This window comes from Sinohyriopsis cumingii, chromosome 2, assembly GCF_028554795.1.
Source record: "Sinohyriopsis cumingii isolate HCF-2022 chromosome 2, ASM2855479v2, whole genome shotgun sequence".
NCBI classification, from domain to species: domain Eukaryota; kingdom Metazoa; phylum Mollusca; class Bivalvia; order Unionida; family Unionidae; genus Sinohyriopsis; species Sinohyriopsis cumingii.
In genome coordinates, this window is record NC_142962.1 from 11,976,079 (window position 1) to 11,995,484 (window position 19,406).

The 19,406-nt window shown below is 35.0% G+C and overlaps 1 protein-coding gene across 4 annotated transcripts in view; it reads right to left on the reverse strand.

The window, feature by feature from the left end:
* LOC149804339 (uncharacterized) overlaps positions 1-19,406 on the reverse strand; it is an 88,042-nt gene that overhangs the window by 18,715 nt on the left and 49,921 nt on the right. For all 4 annotated transcript variants that reach the window (XM_089932563.1, XM_089932572.1, XM_089932550.1 and 1 more), the window contains exons 10-11: positions 5,594-5,701; positions 3,387-3,532 (exon numbers count right to left, since the gene is read on the reverse strand). In XM_089932563.1, the coding sequence (XP_089788689.1) occupies positions 3,387-3,532; positions 5,594-5,701 (254 nt within the window). The remainder of the gene's footprint in view (positions 1-3,386; positions 3,533-5,593; positions 5,702-19,406) is intronic.

Consider the following 19,406-nt stretch of genomic DNA (forward strand, 5'->3'; position numbering starts at 1 on the left):
TAAGAAACAATACCAGCCCTTGTGCACATTCCCAATTGTAAAATTTGCAGCACACTACTGTGCAAAAAGCATTATTTTCATTTGGCATATTCCAACCTATACTTCACTTTTTGTGGAATTCAAATCTTTTCCCTTGGAGGTGAAAACATTTTAACTGCAGTGTAGCTTAATTACGAAATGGTATTAATCCAGAAGATGAAATGTTGAACAGTGAACGATTAGTAGTGTCGGTACATATGCACAGAAAACTGAGAACTAGAGCAAGTTACGACATATGCTAATCTTTCAATCTAACAAATTCCAACACTCAAAAAAGCTGTCTTCATGTAGTTTCCCAACCTCTATATGCTTTTAGCTACCTATGTGCTTCCTCATATTGTCTCTGCCACCATGCCCAATGCTAAAATTTGTGGCACACTGTGTGCAAAAAGCATGACGTATATCGGTATTTGATTGCTGAATGCACAGCCAATTTTTGGTATATTCCAAACTAAACTTCATTTTTTGTATAATACATTTCTTTTTCTTTGGTGGTGAAGACGTTTTCAAGATGCGATGCCGAATGGTAATTCAAATCAGTGTTGCATATGTGGAAAGAAATTCTGGTTTCTTTCAAAAGCATTTGTAAAACTACTCTTATATATATATATAGATTAAAATGTGCTAAAATGCTTGCTATAATGGTATAACTGTATGAATCGGCTCTAGTTCTACTAATACCATGACTAACAGAACCAGACGATTTTGGCAACTGTAAATGTCACAACTAGCACTTCATGGGAAAATTTAAAATAATTGAGAATTGGGGAATTTATGACTTTTTGGCATGCGGTGTGATTCTGTGAATCGTTGTAGAAAGTCATGAAATTCACGCCAAAATCGTGAGGGTTGGCAGCTGGTTGAACCAGTATAAGACTTTCATTTAATATCTTTTTTATTTTTTCTCTACAACATTTGAAAATGTGGGTTGTTAGATTTGAGTAGTACTGTACTCATGTGACTAGCAATGCAAATCGCAAGTACCAGGTCACATTTCATCAACGCCGTAGTTTTATCTTGTCTTTGAGCAGATTAAAGACGTAACAATTTTAATACTCACAATTTCTGAGAAAATAAGTAATTTTCATATCAAATTTCATGCATGTATCACTCTATCTAACAATGTTTAAAGTTTGCTAGGCCAGCCGGTAAGCGGCTACACTATGCCTCCACAATGTTTGCCTCTTGTGATACTAGAGTGGTTTTCATACCTTCCACATAAGGAAAGATACGGATATCGAGCTGACTTTGAAAATAAAAGTCTAATAGATGAATCTAATCCACTGAGCATTTGGATTGACTCAGCATAGATGTTTATTGCAAGCACCAAAATGATCCATACTGCACCCTCCAAATATTCTGGTCAGAACTTGATAAATTAACTTTCATTAATATTTGCAAAATTCCAGGATTTTTCATGGTCGGGAAAAAAATTATCATTTCTCCTGACTTTTTCCCATATTTCCCGGTAGCGTGGTATCGAACCCTGTGAAATATTACAGTGGTTAATAAAGTGCTGAACAATTTGTATCCTTTATTTCATTTGAAACCTTTTAAAATGTCTGTGAAAAATTACTTCAGTAAAATATTAACAAAACTTCAGTAAAATCTCACCAAAATTTTGAGTAAAGTCTCACCAAACTTTCAATGAAATTTTAGTGAGACCTTGCCAAAATTTCAGTCAAAGTTTTGGCCAATTTTTGTGTGAAATCTTGCCAAATTTTCAGTGAAATTTCAAAGACCTCACCAGAATTTCAGTGCAAGTTGTTATCAAAATTTTTGTGAAACCTCAACAAATTCAGTGAAAGTTTAGTGAGATCTAACCAAAATTTCAATGAAAGGTTTTGGTCAAACTTTTTCTGAAATTTCACCAAAATCTCAATGAAATGAAATAGACAAATGATGACATTACAGAACAGGCTTTGTAAGCAAGAAAGAAAATGAGGACAAGAAAAACCTAAATCTTGTTTGATGTCTGTCCCCTCCAAAAATTATGATCCACGGTAAAAATTACTGTATTTATCATTGATTCACAATAATTCCTAAGCATCATTAGGTTCTTGAATAGACATTGGAAGAAGATTTTTCTTAGGATGATTTTTAAGTGGACATTTTATTCAGTTTTTATTTTAGGCAGAAATTTCATGCGGATTTTTTTTTTCAGTTGGAAATCTCAGGCGGGATTTAATTTCAGGCTGAAATCTCACAGAGGGATTTTATTTCTGGTGGATTTTTATTTCTGGAGGAAATCTTAGATGAATATTTTTGTTTAACCCATTACCTCATACAACCGTCTTTGGACGCCTCTACAAAAGTTACATTGAAGCGACTTTTGATGCTTCTACAAAAGTCCCATAGAAGCGCCTTTTGATGTCTGCTGTAAACATCAGCCATTTTAAGCCGGTTTTCGTAGCGCCACCTTCGGGGAAAACCCCTTATTAGATACTACATTCATTTCTGTTAATGACAATTACGTCAGATCACGTGGTCACTGTTTATGTACTGGTCGATATCTGCTATTTAAAGTAACTGGGTCGTAATCTCCACTCTCCAAAATGGCGGTCGCGGATTTCATTCAGTACTTACGAAGTTTTCATGATTAGAATCACAACTATGAAAGATTCAATAACCTAGGTAAAGGCTCTGATATTGATATAGGCTGCAATTAGTTTTTATAAATTATCAAATTTAGATGACTTAGTGATGTAGACACAGATGAAAAACTTGTAAATTTCGAGTATGAGAAATGGCAGCTCTACGGTTGGTCACACGGCCTCACTGACATGATGGTGAACGAATTCTCTCCAGATTTTAAAGCACATAGCAAATTCTTCCGTGATAAATAATTACACAGCTATAACAATCGGACTTTACTCTTAAATTGTTCCACATGTAATAGATGTGTACCAAAAATGTAAAATGGTTAAAATTGCTGTTAAACATAACATACACTACATTGCTTAATAGTTCACAGGCAAGCTATGCGTATGTGGTCGACTAGGTAACCTGTGTTCTATGTATAGCGAGCTGCACTTTGTCACTATGCTCTATGAGGTAAAGGGTTAAGGGGAATCTTAGGTCAACTAATTTGCATATTTCACCAAAAATTCTGTCCTAAATCCAACTAAAGTCCGCTTGAAATTCGCCTAAACTTCTTTAGTGAGTTGCTTATGGTTTAGGTAGAAAATGCTTAAAAATCCCATCAGAAATCTGCATTAAGCCCGCCTGGAAAATTTTCTATGGGAAGCATTAAAAATATGCAAACATTACTCAGTTTTAGTTGGATTTATAAACAAAGCTCTCTGGATTTTTGAGACTTTCAGGTCAAAGAAGTGAAAAAAGATTACCTCAGTGCCATTTGTATGGTTTTCATTGGTAGTCTGTGTTCTGTTTTTCTCTCCTGTAATGATAGTGTACCCTGTTCCACCCTGAACTTTGGTTATTTTGTCTTTATTTATATTAAATGTACAGTTATTATATATGGCTGGTCCCACTGTAAAATAAAAGGTTAAATCAATTAATATGTGAATCATACTGTTCTACCTGGCTTACCTGCTGACTCTGACTGTGATTGGATGAATAACTTGGGAGGTTTAAAAAAAAATTAACTTACTGGTATTATCAATATAACCATGCTGAAATAATGATATAGTAATATAAATTTTTGAAAAACCCTTGTAGTGGACACAGGCAAAATTGCCACAAATTTCAAAGATGTTATAAATATGTCCAAAATATGAGATCCAGTCATGTAAAACATATTTACATACCCACATACTATACATGTATTTATCACAATTATTGAACATGTGAAACATGAGTATTCTTTAACATATGCAAAACATATATATGTGCCAACTATTATCTGGACAATCTTGTTTTCCATGTTTTATACATATAATATTCAACATGTTTAACATGTGTGGAAACCTGTTCATGATTTACCATATATACTCCTAGATAAATCAAACTTTTTATCATTAAAAAAGTCAACAGAAAATGGTTGCAACCTACCTATTTGATACAGCCAAAAATCCCTTATGTTTTCATATAGGGACAGCAACATTAATAAATTTTTCTCACAAGTGGTCTATCATGATGCTAAGTGTATACTAACAATGAATTAATAAATACACTTTCAACATAAATTGCATTCACCTATGAATTTATCAATACTGTAATGATTATAATAAATGATGTTATGAAATATAACTTCCAAATATTAGACATGAATCTGTCTTCTTTTATCTTTTAATCACACTGAGTGCATTCAAGTTGTTTCACCCACCATACCTATATTTCTAAAACAAGGTTTTCAAGATGACAATGGTGGCCATATTGGAGGTAAGATCATTTTTTGGGGGACCAACTAGACCATGGGATGAAAGTTTGTGCAAAGTATGATAATAATTCTGAGAATTGTGTGGATTTATCTGTCTTAATTTATATGAATCATGTAGGTTAGGAATTGATTTTACTCTGTCTGGAAATGTTATGTCAAAGAATTACTAGTTAGCGAGTAATGTATTTAGGACAAGACATGAAGTCCATTAATCAGTTCATGTAATTCAGTTGTGAATTCTTTTCAAGAAATCAGCACATACTGACCAACACATAGCCCATTTAAAGAGTTATATATCTCAGAGGGGCATAATATGGTTTACTGTGTCCAGGTTAGGTCATAGTAAAATAAGGAATGTGGCTATCTCCTAGGGAAGACATTACTTTTATGGTAAACAGGGTTATGTGTATCAGCTGCGAACTGACCCATATTAGCTTTAGTTCTGTTGAATTATGATAAGATGATAAATGACATAACAAGAGTGGGGATTACTGTTTGATCCCAGAAGTAAAAAGGCCTGACAAATATTTAGGTTGCATATTTTTGTATTTATCTTAAATTGGAAAACAGCTCCATGTCTGCACCATGTAGTTGGAAAAGAGAGCAGACAACCAAATTATAATTATTGACTTGAAGAGGCTGGAGAGATAGAAAGAAGAGGAAAAGGAATACAGCAATTCTGACCTGTCACCAAAATTGAATTTGGAAGGACTGGAAACAACCAGATTTTGCAGACATGCTGGGCAAATGAGTATGGTTATTCACTCAATTCATTATGAAATTTGTTTTATCAGTATATGAGAATGGCTTATTTCATTTCTTTTAAATTTTGTGATTTTATTTCAGTGAGAAAGTGTATCATTCAAATGTCAGATTCAATTTCATACTGTTTATGTAATCGATTAAATTGTTATATTTTATATATGTGGGCTCGTGTTATTTTCTTCTATATCTCTGCTCAGATCTCTGTTATTCTATTCATTAATTTAATATTTTATGTTATTATTTACTTAATACAGGCAATAACACCATGGTATCTCCTAGATAATGACAAAGAAACAAAAGTGTTTCATAACAAGGGGGCATCCAAACAATTTCTAAATTTAAAATATGTAGAATGTTGTTTGCCTATGAAACTGTAAGTTTGTTTTCACAGGTATCTTTTTTTCTAAAGAAAGTGAACAGATGCAAATAGCTTTGTCAATGAAATACCTTCAGTTGAAATTTCTTTATCTCTCAAATCTCTTCCGCCTTTTGTTGATGACCCTGCTTCTGCACATGATGACTGAAGTAACTGGTCTTTCTCTGTAGCTTCCTCTTCTGAACAGACACCAAAAAATGTGTTAAAATATTAAAATGCATAGAATTCATAGTCAACAGGCAGGCCTGTGTGCATGTAATCAAATAGGTAACAGGTGTTCTATTTATAGCACACTGCACTGTGTAATTGTGGTACAATCAACTGCCTACACTCTCTGAGGCTACGGGTTAAGATAACAACTGGCTTCAAGTATAATACCATGAAAATATTTTAGTTGTGAAAGCAAGCTTGTAAAATAATGCCTGACAGGCAACCTGGAAACAATATTGAGACAATGGATACTTTTTAAAGAAAACCTTTTCAAGAATGACTTCACTTCAAACAGCCAAAATGATGCATATAGTTTCTAATACATCTGCCCCATGGTAATTTACAAATAGGTTTCAATGCAGAGAAATAGCAAACCATAACCTACTATCAATGACAGCCAAATCTCCCAAATAAAAAGCAAAGAAAGAATTATTTAAAAACAGTTTTTGATACTCTGTGGGGATTATCAAGAATAATATCCCAAAAGAAATCAAGGAATCCTCTAGCGTATCAGCTTTTCACTGCGGGTATATTAAATGGATGAAATCGAAACTTTAATTAATAGCAATATGCCTAACCACTTCCTCCAATTACTTTTTACAGGCATCCCCCAACTTATGCAATAGTTGTATTCCCAAGACTGGTTATGTAACTCAAAATCATGTAACTCAAAATGTTTAGTTTCAATACCTTTAATTTTCATTGAAAATATGTTAATTCAAATAACTTTTAACACCATTCATTTTAGCCATTCACAAATACTAATTTTCTTTTGTTTTATGCCAAATAATTTCATTATTTTGTAGTCTTCCCCCAAAAAAATTTTTCATATGAAATTGTTAATGTGAAATTTGCACATCAAAATCAGATAAGTCTTGAGATACCCGTGTAAATACATGTTGGTGTGGCTATACATGAATTTAACTTTGAATAGCGAACAGTCTGATAGTAATTTCATTTTTCAATATGTATACAATAATGATTGATTGCACTGTGTATATATTTGTACATGTATTTTAAAGGGCCTCAAGGTAGATTAGGTCTTTTATGTAAACTGAGTTACCGTTGTTAAATAACACCTATATTATGATTATGATTATTATTATTATTGGATGTCTAAACCAGAACTATGTCAAAGAAATGCTTTTTCAATGTCCTGGTCAGATAATGTTCGATATTTTCAAACATTTGGGTATAGGTACTTTAATCTCCAAGCATACTATTGTAGGAAATTTCATTTGTCTCCCTAGAAAATAGGAAGGCGTAAACCACCAATCATTGATATGAAGACCACTTGGTCTCTGCCTGGAATGGAAATAGTTCAGGTTAAATAGAGATTTCAATAAGATTTCAGGTTCAGTTGTACCTCTCATCTGAGGTGCAATTCTACATTTTTCCACCTGGCTATGCCATAGCAGCAAACAGTGAGTCATATTTTGAGATGTTATTTTTCTTTTCTGAAATAAGTACAAGGCAGAAATTTGGGTTAGAATGAGGGTGTACTGGACTTATTTGCAGAAGGTGGAAATTTGAACTTAGAATTCAGAGAGGAGGTTTTGTTTATGAGTTAATAACACAGAGAACTTTTGCTAGAAATAAAAAGGAGCTTTAATAGATGGTTTTCCAGTTCTATAGACCATACATTGAAATACATTCATTGAATTTTTCAGGCAAAATGAAATATGTGCAGTAATAATGAAATTACAATTGTGATCATTTTAAATTTTCTAATTGTACTGTAAATACAAAAGTTTGAAATTCATGCATTCAGGACTGTTTTGACATTCTCATCTGACAATAGTGTGTTTAGGTTTTTATATATAAAAAATTACTTAATAAAAATTAATCTGAATAGCAGAACTGTAGAAATAAATGCGACATGAGTAGGCTAACCAGAGCCTAGATATGTGGTAATTATATATTACTAAATTTTTTTGAAGCCTAGATGTGTGGTAATTATATATTACTCAATTTGTGTGAAGCCTAGATGTGCAGTAATTATATTACTCAATTTGTGTGAAGCCCAGATGTGAGGTAATTATATATTACTCAATTTGTGTGACTCCTAGATGTGTGGTAATTATATATTACTCAATTTGTGAGAAGCCTAGATGTGTGGTAATTATATATCACTCAATCTGTGAGAAGCCTAGATGTGTGGTAATTATATATTAGTCAATTTGTGTGAAGCCTAGATGTGTGGTAATTATATATTAATCAATTTGTGAGAAGCCTAATGTGTAGTAATTATATATTAGTCAATTTGTGTGAAGCCTAATGTGTGGTAATTATATGATACTCAATTTGTGTGAAGCATGGATGTGTGGCAATTATATATTACTCAATTTGTGTGAAGCATACATTTTCACTCTCAATACTTCACATGATACATGTAGATTATCCTTTGATTTCGAGTAACTTCCATTTTGTTAAATACTTCATATTATTGCCAGATTTATACTACATTTTTTAAAGGGGTAAATATGAAAATTGTAATAATAATAATAATAATCAACAAGTCCATCATATTCATAGAATCATCATCATCATCATAAGTCCCGTAGTCTGGTAGACCATCAGGGCACAGCACAAGACCAAACAACCAGCTTCCTCCATTCCTCTTGATTCTGTCTTTCTCAGTGAATCGCTCAATGTCAAGTCTGTCCCCTCTAGAATGTTATCTTCCCGCCTCTTTCTTAGCCTGCCTCTCTTTCTTCTTCCTTGTACAGTGCCTTGCTGGATTGTCTTGGCAGGTCCTCATGATCATGAGACATGCCCATACCACTGCAGTTTACATTTGTTCACTGCGATCAGGAGGTCATCATGAGGCCCAATGGCTTGTCTTATCCTTTCTGTATTTCTTCATTGGTGACATGGTCTTTGAATGTGATGCCAAGGATCTTTCAGAAAGATCTCATCTCTATGGCCTGTATCCTTTTCTCCAAGTCTGCTGTTATGGTCCATGATTCGCAGGCGTAAAGAAATATGGAGATCACCAGTGAGTGCATCAGTCTGACTTTTGAACTGAGTGCAATGTTCTTGTCCTTCCAGGTGGGCTTCAGTTTTGTCAGTGCTGCTGTTGCCTGTGCAATATGGGAGAGTACTTCAGGCTTCGATCCGTCATCTGTCACAGTTGCTCCCAAATACTTGAAGCTGTGGACTGTTTCTAGCTTTGTACCTTAGACCCTGATGTCAGTGTTGATGCCCTTGCTGTTGTTGGTCATCATTTTGGTCTTCTCTGCAATGGCTTCCATGTCGTAGGCTGCAGAGGATTTGTTGAGGCTCTCTACTAAACTAGCTAATTCTTGCTCATTTCCTGCTTGTCCATCAATGTCATCGGCAAAACGTAAGTTGGTAATTGTTCTGCCTCCAATGTTGACCATCCCTTCATGACTTTCAAGCACATCTGTTATGATTCTCTCCAGAAAGATGTTGAATAGTGTGGGAGAGAGCAGACAGCCTTGTCTGACTCTGACTGTCATTCTGAATCAGTCCCCTATGCTGCTGTTTAAGTATACTGCACTGGTGACCTTGTCATAGAGGTGCTCTATTACTGTGATGAGGTTGGCATTGATGTTGTACAGTTTCAAAGTAGCCAACAAGGCTGCATGCCCTACCCTGTCAAATGCCTTTTTGAAATCAATGAAGACGTGGTACAGGTCTTGCTGGTGTTGGAGGTACTTCTCACACAATATCATGAGGTTGAAGATCTGCTCTATTGTGCTGCGCTCTGCTCTGAACCCTGCCTGCTCCTCGGCAATGATCTTTTCAGCCTGTGGCTTTAGTCTGTTCAGGTGTATCCTTAACATGACTTCGCTTGGATGGCTTATAAGACTGATTGTACAGTGGTTTTGACACTGTTGCAAGTTGTCTTTCTTGGGGAGAGTGATGATTAGTGATTGGGTCTACAGCAATGGCTATACTACTGTTTGCCAGATCTTGTTGCAGATGTTTGTGAAGGCTCTAATCATTGCTTTCCCCCCAGCTTGGATCAGTTCTGCTGGGATGTTGTCCACTCCTGATGACTTCCTCTTTTTCAGTGATCTCACTGTGGCTTCTACTTCATTATTTTGTGCTTGTTAGAACTTGGACCAGTTGGTATGCTTTCCAGCTGTTGTTTCTTTTCAAGTTTCTGCTCAATGTCTTTGGACTGTTCTTCTATCCAGTTCTCTTAAGCTTTTTTCATGCTTTTCTTAACTTTCCGGTTTACTGCCTTGTACTGCTCTGCCCCTTCTCTATCATTCTTTTTCTTTTACAGTTCCCTCCTCTTGTCACACAGGTTCAGGACCTCAGCTGTGACCCAGGGCTTCTTGACTGGGCAATGTCTACCAAGGATCTCACTGGCTGTTTTGGTCATTGCTGCATATTGAAGGTGGTAATCAATGTGTCCATGTTGGTATTGTCAGCATCAAGGTTGGTGAGTGGTGCAAATTTCCCACCAATCACTGCCTGGACGGCTTTTGCTTCTTCGGGATCCTTCAGTATCTCAAGATCAAATTTATTCTTGTGTCGCTCTCTTTCTTGACCTTCTTTAGATGTAGCCTGAAGGTCATCATCACCAGATCATGGCTGCTTCCTATGTTTGCTCTGGGAAAGCTTCTAGTCTTGATGATGTTTACACTTGACTGTATGCGCCTCTGTACCATGATGTAATTGATCTGACTGTGATGGTCTCCGCTTGGGCTGTGCTATGTCCATCTTCTGGATACTTTGTGTTGGCCAAAGGTGTCTGCCAGTTTGAGGTCATTGTAACTAGCAAATTTCAGAAGTCTCAGTCCTCTCTTGTTTGTCTGTGCATTGCAGCAGCGCCCACATGTTACTTTCCAGTTCATGCAAGCATCCTCACCTATCTTGGTATTCCAATCATCTTGCACAACTTGAATGTCTTTCTTCTGTGTTTTATCCACAACTTCTTGTAGCTGGTCGTAAAAGTCTTCCACAAACGCATCATCATAGTCTGATGTTGGGGCATATGCCTGTATTATGGTGATGTTGAATGGAGTTGCCCTGAGGTGGATGGTGATGAGCCGGCTGGAGATTGGCCGACATCCTGTGACATTACTCATGCTGTCCTTGTGTACAAGGAGCCCAACTCCCTTCTCATGTTTGTCTTCTCTGCCACTGAAGTACAGTTTGTGGCCTTCCAAAGTAGTTGTTTCTCCAACATTCTTGATGATGTTGTTCCTGACATGAATCTTTCTGCTCTGAGCACCAGTCATATACTTTCCACCTCCATCCTGGTGCACGATGGAAGGCACAGCCATTGTTGAACCGGGTGACAACTGAGCCAGTATGGGATGGGTAATGGCTGTCATTTTTCATATGGTGTGACTAGGGCGGCTGCCGCCTGGTGGAGCCCAACCCTCTCCAAGTCTGATCACAGCTGATTTCCTCCAACTTGGTGGCTTGCCGTTGGTCACAAACACATAGCCATTGAGCTGTTTGGCAACCTTTCTGCTTGGCCATTGACTTTGTCTCAAAAGTTATTCTGCCCAGTGATGCCGTGTTAACATCACACTATTTATCCATAGCTGGAAGACTCATGGAGAACAGGAGTGTCTACCTTCCCGTGCAAGTCTGGATGACTTACCCATTGCCCATTCACAGAATAAAAAAAAGCGAATGCATATGATTTTACATCCTGAGTTATAAATTTCCATGTAATTTCAATGATAAAATAAATGACTATTTGTTTAATCCCAAAGGAAGAAAGATTTCACCTTATTTATAAAACTTAATTCTTCCAAATCTTCTCTTTTGTTTCATTCTATTCAGATGTTTTATACCTGTTTCTATTAATGTAACTGTAATTGTTGTTGTTGTAGGGTTTAACGCGATTTTTCAGCACATGATAGGCTATACATGGTGGTCAGTATTAATGGTGGAGGAAGAACCCGGGAAAACCCCGGAAAGAACCACCAACCCACGAGAAGCTACTGGCAAGCTTTCTCACATACCCACACTGGCTGAATCTGAGATTTGAACCCACGCAGACAGAGGTGAGATGGCAGTGATCCATAATGGAGAACGCTTTAGACCACTCGGCCACTCTGGGCCCCTACTGTAATTGTTATTGTTGTTTTCATTGTTCTTTTTTTTCTTCTACTTCTTCCATTATTATTATTATTAGTAGGAGTAGTAGTATCTGCTGCCAGAAGAAAAAAATAAGTTCTTTTTATAATGAATACAAACTTTAAAATGTATTTAACCTGGATTAATTATTATTTTCTGAGAGAAAGGAGGTAGGGACATTCTGCCTGCAGTCTATAAAGGATTATGCTACACATATTTGGGTTTCAAAAAAGTCAAATATAATAAAATCACATAACATGAAATATGGTTTTCAGTGATTGACATCAGATTAAAATAGTAATAGAAGTTATTTACCTTACTGACAGTCTGGAGACTGGGTACTACATAAGCATAGAGACTGGGTACTACATAAGTATAGCTACTGCAGCTGACTTGTTTTCAAACAGGCTCCATTTTTTGAGTTAAAATGATCACATTTTTACTTTTGCTTTGAGAAATTTCTTTTTAAGTACCAATGAATATAACAAGTATAATGGATAGAAGTATAACAAGTATAATGGACAGAAGTATAACAAGTATAATGGATAGAAGTATAACAAGTATAATGGATAGAAGTATAACAAGTATAATGGATAGAAGTATAACAAGTATAATGGACAGAAGTATAACAAGTATAATGGATAGAAGTATAACAAGTATAATGGACAGAAGTATAACAAGTATAACAAGTATAATGGATAGAAGTATAACAAGTATAATGGACAGAAGTATAACAAGTATAATGGATAGAAGTATAACAAGTATAATGGACAGAAGTATAACAAGTATAATGGACAGAAGTATAACAAGTATAATGGATAGAAGTATAACAAGTATAATGGACAGAAGTATAACAAGTATAATGGATAGAAGTATAACAAGTATAATGGACAGAAGTATAACAAGTATAATGGATAGAAGTATAACAAGTATAATGGATAGAAGTATAACAAGTATAATGGATAGAAGATTGCTTTTGTTTTCATGAATTAGAGCAAGAATATTTGAAGCTATCCGAGGACTGGTGTTCCAGACCCCTCCCCTGCATGGTAAAAAAAAAATGAAATGCTAACACTCTTTTGCTAAAAAAAAGAAAATAGTCATATTTTGTGTCCATGTTATGTAGTATATGCTAATGTAATCTATATTTAGTGGTTGGTACATGTGCCATACAAGAAGCAGGGGAGGATTCAGGATTTGTTTTTTTGAGAATATGTTTAGAAGAAGTTGTTGCTGTGGTTGTTTCTAAAGTTTAACACCATTTTTCAGCACAAGATAGGCTATACATGGTGGCCTGTATAACTGGTGGAGGAAGAACCCTGGGAAGAATCAATGACCTACGAGAAGCTACTGGCAAGCTTTCTCATGTACCATGTTAATCGGCCCTTTTGCATTGTGCTTCAAATGGCTAACATTCTTGTATTTGACCTAAAAGTAAACTGTTGGGTAGGGATGGTAAAAAACTATCTGAAAACATCCACCATGCTCCTTATGTGAATTCACAATGGAAGCAAAGGAAAGTTTCTATAGCAATAAGGAAAAAAATGAAGATTTTAATTCATATTGGAAATAAATGGCTGTGAGATTCCTTTTACATTTTATATATTATGATAGAAACTACTAAAACAACTGTATGAAAAATGTTTAACTTTGATAAATGCTGTTTCAAGCAATTATGATAAATAGTTTTAATCAATTATGAATTGTCTTCATTCCTTAAACTTTGTTTCCTTTGTTTAACTGCAAATGGTCCATCATGATAGAGTACTTGGTGTTTTTGTAGATAATGGTCTGTCATGATAGAGTACTTGGTGTTTTTGTAGATAATGGTCTGTCATAATAAAGTACCTAGTGTTTGTTGATAATGGTCTGTCATGTTAGAGTACCTGGTGTTTTTGTAGATAATGGTCTGTCATAATAAAGTACCTAGTGTTTGTTGATAATGGTCTGTCATGTTAGAGTACTTGGTGTTTTTGTAGATAATGGTCTGTCATAATAAAGTACCTAGTGTTTGTTGATAATGGTCTGTCATGATAGAGTACTTGGTGTTTTTGTAGATAATGGTCTGTCATGATAGAGTACTTAGTGTTTTTGTAGATAATGGTCTGTCATGATAGAGTGCTTGGTGTATTTGTAGATAATGGTCTGTCATAATAAAGTACCTAGTGTTTGTTGATAATGGTCTGTCATGTTAGAGTACTTGGTGTTTTTGTAGATAATGGTCTGTCATAATAAAGTACCTAGTGTTTGTTGATAATGGTCTGTCATGATAGAGTACTTGGTGTTTTTGTAGATAATGGTCTGTCATGATAGAGTACTTAGTGTTTTTGTAGATAATGGTCTGTCATGATAGAGTACTTGGTGTATTTGTAGATAATGGTCTGTCATAATAAAGTACCTAGTGGTTGTTGATAATGGTCTGTCATGGGCCAGACATATAGGATTATCAATGAAAATGTTAATTCAAGTTTATGGCTTCTTAGTAAGATAAAACTGTTTTCTCCCAGATAGGGACAGGAAACTAATTTATAGCAGTTACATACAACACTTTTTATTTTATTCATAAGTATAATACCTGTGATAGACAAAACACCTGGAAAGTTCAAGAAAGATTGAGATTTCCAAATCTGGTCAGAAGTTTTGACCTCAAATGAGGGTGGATTTTCATCAACCCAATTTTTAGCATGCAAATGGACAAAAATTACATCTAATTAGCATATTAAAATTTTTAAAAAATTAAAATATGCACATCATCTCATCAAATTAGTCCTTTCACAGTGACGTGTTGCGATTCAAATTTGTCCTTTCACATTAATGTGTTGCCATTCAAATTAGTCCTTTCACAGTAATGTGTTGCCATTCAAATTAGTCTGTTCACAGTAACGTGTTGCCATTCAAATTAGTCCTTTCACAGTAAGGTGTTGCCATTCAAATTAGTCCTTTCACAGTAACGTGCTGCCATTCAAATTAGTCCTTTCACAGTAACATGTTGCCATTCAAATTAATCCTTTCACAGTAACATGTTGCCATTCAAATTAATCCTTTCACAGTAATGTGTTGCCATTCACATTAGTCCTTCCACAGTAACGTGTTGCCATTCAAATTAGTCCTTTCACAGTAACGTGTTGCCATTCATACTCTTCTTACATGTATTACAAATATTTTTGGCATTTTTTGGGAGATCACCGCTGGATTATATTGGTGTAAGTCCTCATCTAATGTACTGTTTACTGGATCCAGGTAAATTCATCTAGAGTCAGCCTGAATTTTCCTCTGAACAAAATATTTCCTTTTTAATGTGGAATTAATTGGAATGTGGCAATGTCAGTACACCTCTACTGAGGCCACCAAGAAATTTAAATTGTTTTCTGCCTGTGGGTAGAAATTCAGACTGCTGACTGCTGGCTAGAACTACTCAAGATGGGCACAGTCTGGGTCTAATGTAGTTTTAATATCAGTAAGATTCTCCACATGAAGCTGCCTACAATATGCACCATCACATCCTCTGTGAATTTAAGCTAATTTCCATACACCTGTCTTGTCATCATTATCTTCACTATCACCTCATTAATAATGACAATCAAATCCAAAACACAATTATCGCTTACTAGCATTATACATGGAGACAAACACTCAATTCATCCCCTGCATAATGGATTACAATGGCAGTTAGTGACATGTACTTTTCATTCATGTTATACAAAGGACTAAATCAAGGACTATGGTGTTTATATCCAACTTTCTGAGGCAGTGTACATAGTAGAGTTGTACAAATATTTTGCCTGAAGATTACAGTCACTGGTCATGTTCTGCAGATGGTCACTAATGACAGTGAGTTTATATAATAAATTATTATTGTCATTATCATTATTAATATTAAGATTATAATTTCATATAAACAATAAAATAGTCACTACAGTAATACCTTGTGCATTTGCGTTTCTGGATTCGTGAATTCACAGATTCACGAAATTTTCATTGCTACCCTCTACGTACATGTTTTCTTTATTTTATTGAATTGTACCTTCATTATATGACTTCTGTGACATATGAAGTTTACCTAGTTTACCTTCCTGACAATGACAAAGAAAACGTCAGTCATTAAGTTTACAGTCCCATTTGTTACTTGGTTTTACCTTGCTGTGAGTGCAAAAGAAAACGGCAGTCAATGAATTAGTATAGGGGTAATATTAGCATACATGTACCGTACTGTAAATGCGTTAGTGTGGCAAATACCCATTAGGCAATACTGTACTCTATTTTTACGTCAACCATTTATTTCTCTTTTTAAGGGTAATGTATTAAGATAACTTTTAAATGAAATTAAAGTGCTTTGGGAGCATGATTTGGGTCATATTTAGGGTTTAAACCCTAGAAATAAGCATTTATTAGCATTTTTAGTGACTCGTACCAAACAGTCGCGATTCCTCCTGATCCGCGACTGGTTCTGGAACCTAACCTCGTGAATCTTCGAGGTATTACTGAGTAGTATTTTTCCATTTGCAAAAGATCTTTAGTGCAATTTCCATGTCATGGATCATTATCTTGACTAGATCTGAAAAATTTATTTTGACTAGATCTGAAAAGTTTTTTCTTTTACCATGTGAGATTATGTTTGGGTATAAAATGGCAAATAGCATCTTTGCATGTGTGGCTTTATTAACATTGGATGCTGATTCTGCAAACATGGATTTCAGTTATGGCATAAATTTTGTTGTAGTTAATAAACTTTCACGAGATGGGGTTTCAGCATGGTGCTTGATGTTATTTTTGCCACCATAACAGACTGTACATAAAGAACACAATGCATGTGCCTTTTAACTTGATTGCGGATATTGAAACTCCTGTTTCCAACCATCACTGAATTTCATGTGATATTTTAGTTGCTTAGATTTTGGCATTTTGGCATTGTCACACTTTGACATCTCCCTTGAACAAACTTTAAACACCAAACTGACCCAGTTATTGCCATTTGAGTTCTTGAGTAATCCAACCTTAATTAATTAACAAGTTTAATCCTGTCCAAATTACTCTGATCATACTTGGTATAGACTCAAAGTCATCTCTACAACTTCTGAAGCAGAACATACCTTGTGGAGAGAATCGTTTATTGTTTTATGCTGACTGAGCCCTTCAAGTCAATAATTAATTAATGGTTTTAATCTTTTTAGAATCATTTCTGTTCACATATACTGTAGCGTAATCAACCTAAACAAACTTTGAACAATGAAGTCAGTTGACAGGACCAAAGGGTGAAATTAGCTACTGCACTGTCTTACACAGTTCAGCATCATATGATCACAGGCAGTATCACCATAAATATACTACAATGGAATCAAAATGTGAAAGAAAAATGAAAAATATTAATTTTTCATTTTCACTAATTTTGCAAATGTGGGAAATTTCAGTGAAAAACAGTAGATACCAGAAAAACCCTCCTATGCATGAGGTTCACAAATACGTCATATTTGAGACATGCATGTAGAATATGCATTGAGTTTAACAGAATGAAAAGGAACATTGGTAACTCAGCTTGAAGATAACGGATCCAAGATAAAATTCTTTTAAAAGATATGTAAAACAAATTAAAAATTACAAAATATTATATTCAGTAATACTAATATTAATAATAATACATAATGATTTTATTTAAATAAGCTCATTTGGTCAAGTGACCCAGGTTCCATGAGGCCTTCTACAATGACATTTGTAACAAACATATATATATATATATATATATATATATATATATATATATATATATATATATATATATATATATATATATATATATATATATATATATATAATACACAATTTGTACAAGATGAGGTGACTTTAGCTGACAAATGTAATTAAAACTGGACAACTGATCTACTGCTACAATAAAATATGCACACTGAGGCTTTAAGGATGAGTACATTCCTGATTCATACAAATAGCAATTATGTTTCTGTAGATGTTCACTAAGAAGCTGTTTGAAAGCTTGGCATGTGTCAGCTGACTTTAATTAAGATGGTATGGAATTCTATAGTATGGCTGCAGAAAAAATCAAAATTCTTCTTATAAAACCCTGAATTTGGCATAGGTAAATATAACTTGCTGTTTGAGATGTTCTTAGTTCATACATGTACATTTTCAAACCATTGAAAACTGCATGTTAGATAATTAGGCTTCAATCCATCTAAGGATTTAGAGTTAGTAAACCCTTTTCAAACTGAGTTTTCTGCTCAAATGGAAGCCACTTTAGGGTTTTATAAAGATTTTTTGATGGTGTATATAAATCAGCATCAAGAATAACTTCAACTGCTCTATTTTGAAATTTCAGTAATCTTCTGTGAAAAGTATGGTCAAAATTTGTTTTATGAACTGCATATTTTTAAACAGATTTTCTCTGGTGATACATCATCTAAATGTTTCTTAACCGAGTTCGCATAAAAAAACTGTCTCATGAGGTGTCAAGTTGAAATACAGGACAGAGTATGCATTTTGGTCATGGTTCATGCTACAGAAGGTATGCATTTGGTCATAGTACATCCTTCAGGTATGCACTTTGATCATAGTACATCCTTCAGGTATGCATTTGGTCATAGTACATCCTTCAGGTATGCACTTTGGTCATAGTACATCCTTCAGGTATGCACTTTGGTCATAGTACATCCTTCAGGTATGCACTTTGATCATAGTACATCCTTCAGGTATGCACTTTGGTCATAGTACATCTTTCAGGTATGCACTCTGGTCATAGTACATCCTTCAGGTATGCACTTTGGTCATAGTACATCCTTCAGGTATGCACTTTGGTCATAGTGCATCCTTCATGTATGCACTTTGATCATAGTACATCTTTCAGGTATGCACTTTGGTCATAGTACATCCTTCATGTATGCACTTTGGTCATAGTACATCATTCAAGGATGCACTTTGGTCATAGTACATCCTTCAGGTATGCATTTGGTCATAGTTCATCCTTCAGGTATGCACTTTGGTCATAGTACATCTTTTAGGTATGCACTTTAGTCACTGTTCACCCTTCAGGAGGTGTAAATGGGTTAAAGAGAAGTTCTATATGCCAGCAGCACAATACAGTCAAACCCACTTATCTCGACCTCGGTTATCTCGACAACCCGCTTATGTCGAGCGTTTTGGTCCGGTCCCGAAAAAATTCTTCTTTGTTATGCTATTTTTTACCCGCTTATCTCGACCTCTGTTAAGTCGATAACCCGGTTATGTCGGGCATAAGTTTCGGTCCGAAGTAACATGTGGACCCGCTTAATTCGACGAAATGCAACTTTTTAACGTCAATCTCACAGAAATTGTACAAGAAATAGTCAGCAAAAGCGATCGATTTTCAGGCACAATTTTGGTCCGTTACGGCAGTAGTCACATGTTTATTTCATATTCTTTCTATTTTTGGTTCGTAAGAGTAGCTTAATCGATTAGTTTATTAAGAATATATCATGTTCACTACATAAAATATTCAAGGATTCACAAAGACAAGAGTGTGTACAAATTACAATGTAACTTTATTTTACGAAAACGCAGAATCTTAGATGTCAGCTACATGTGTATTTTATCATTTCCCTTTTATTTCTTAAGGTA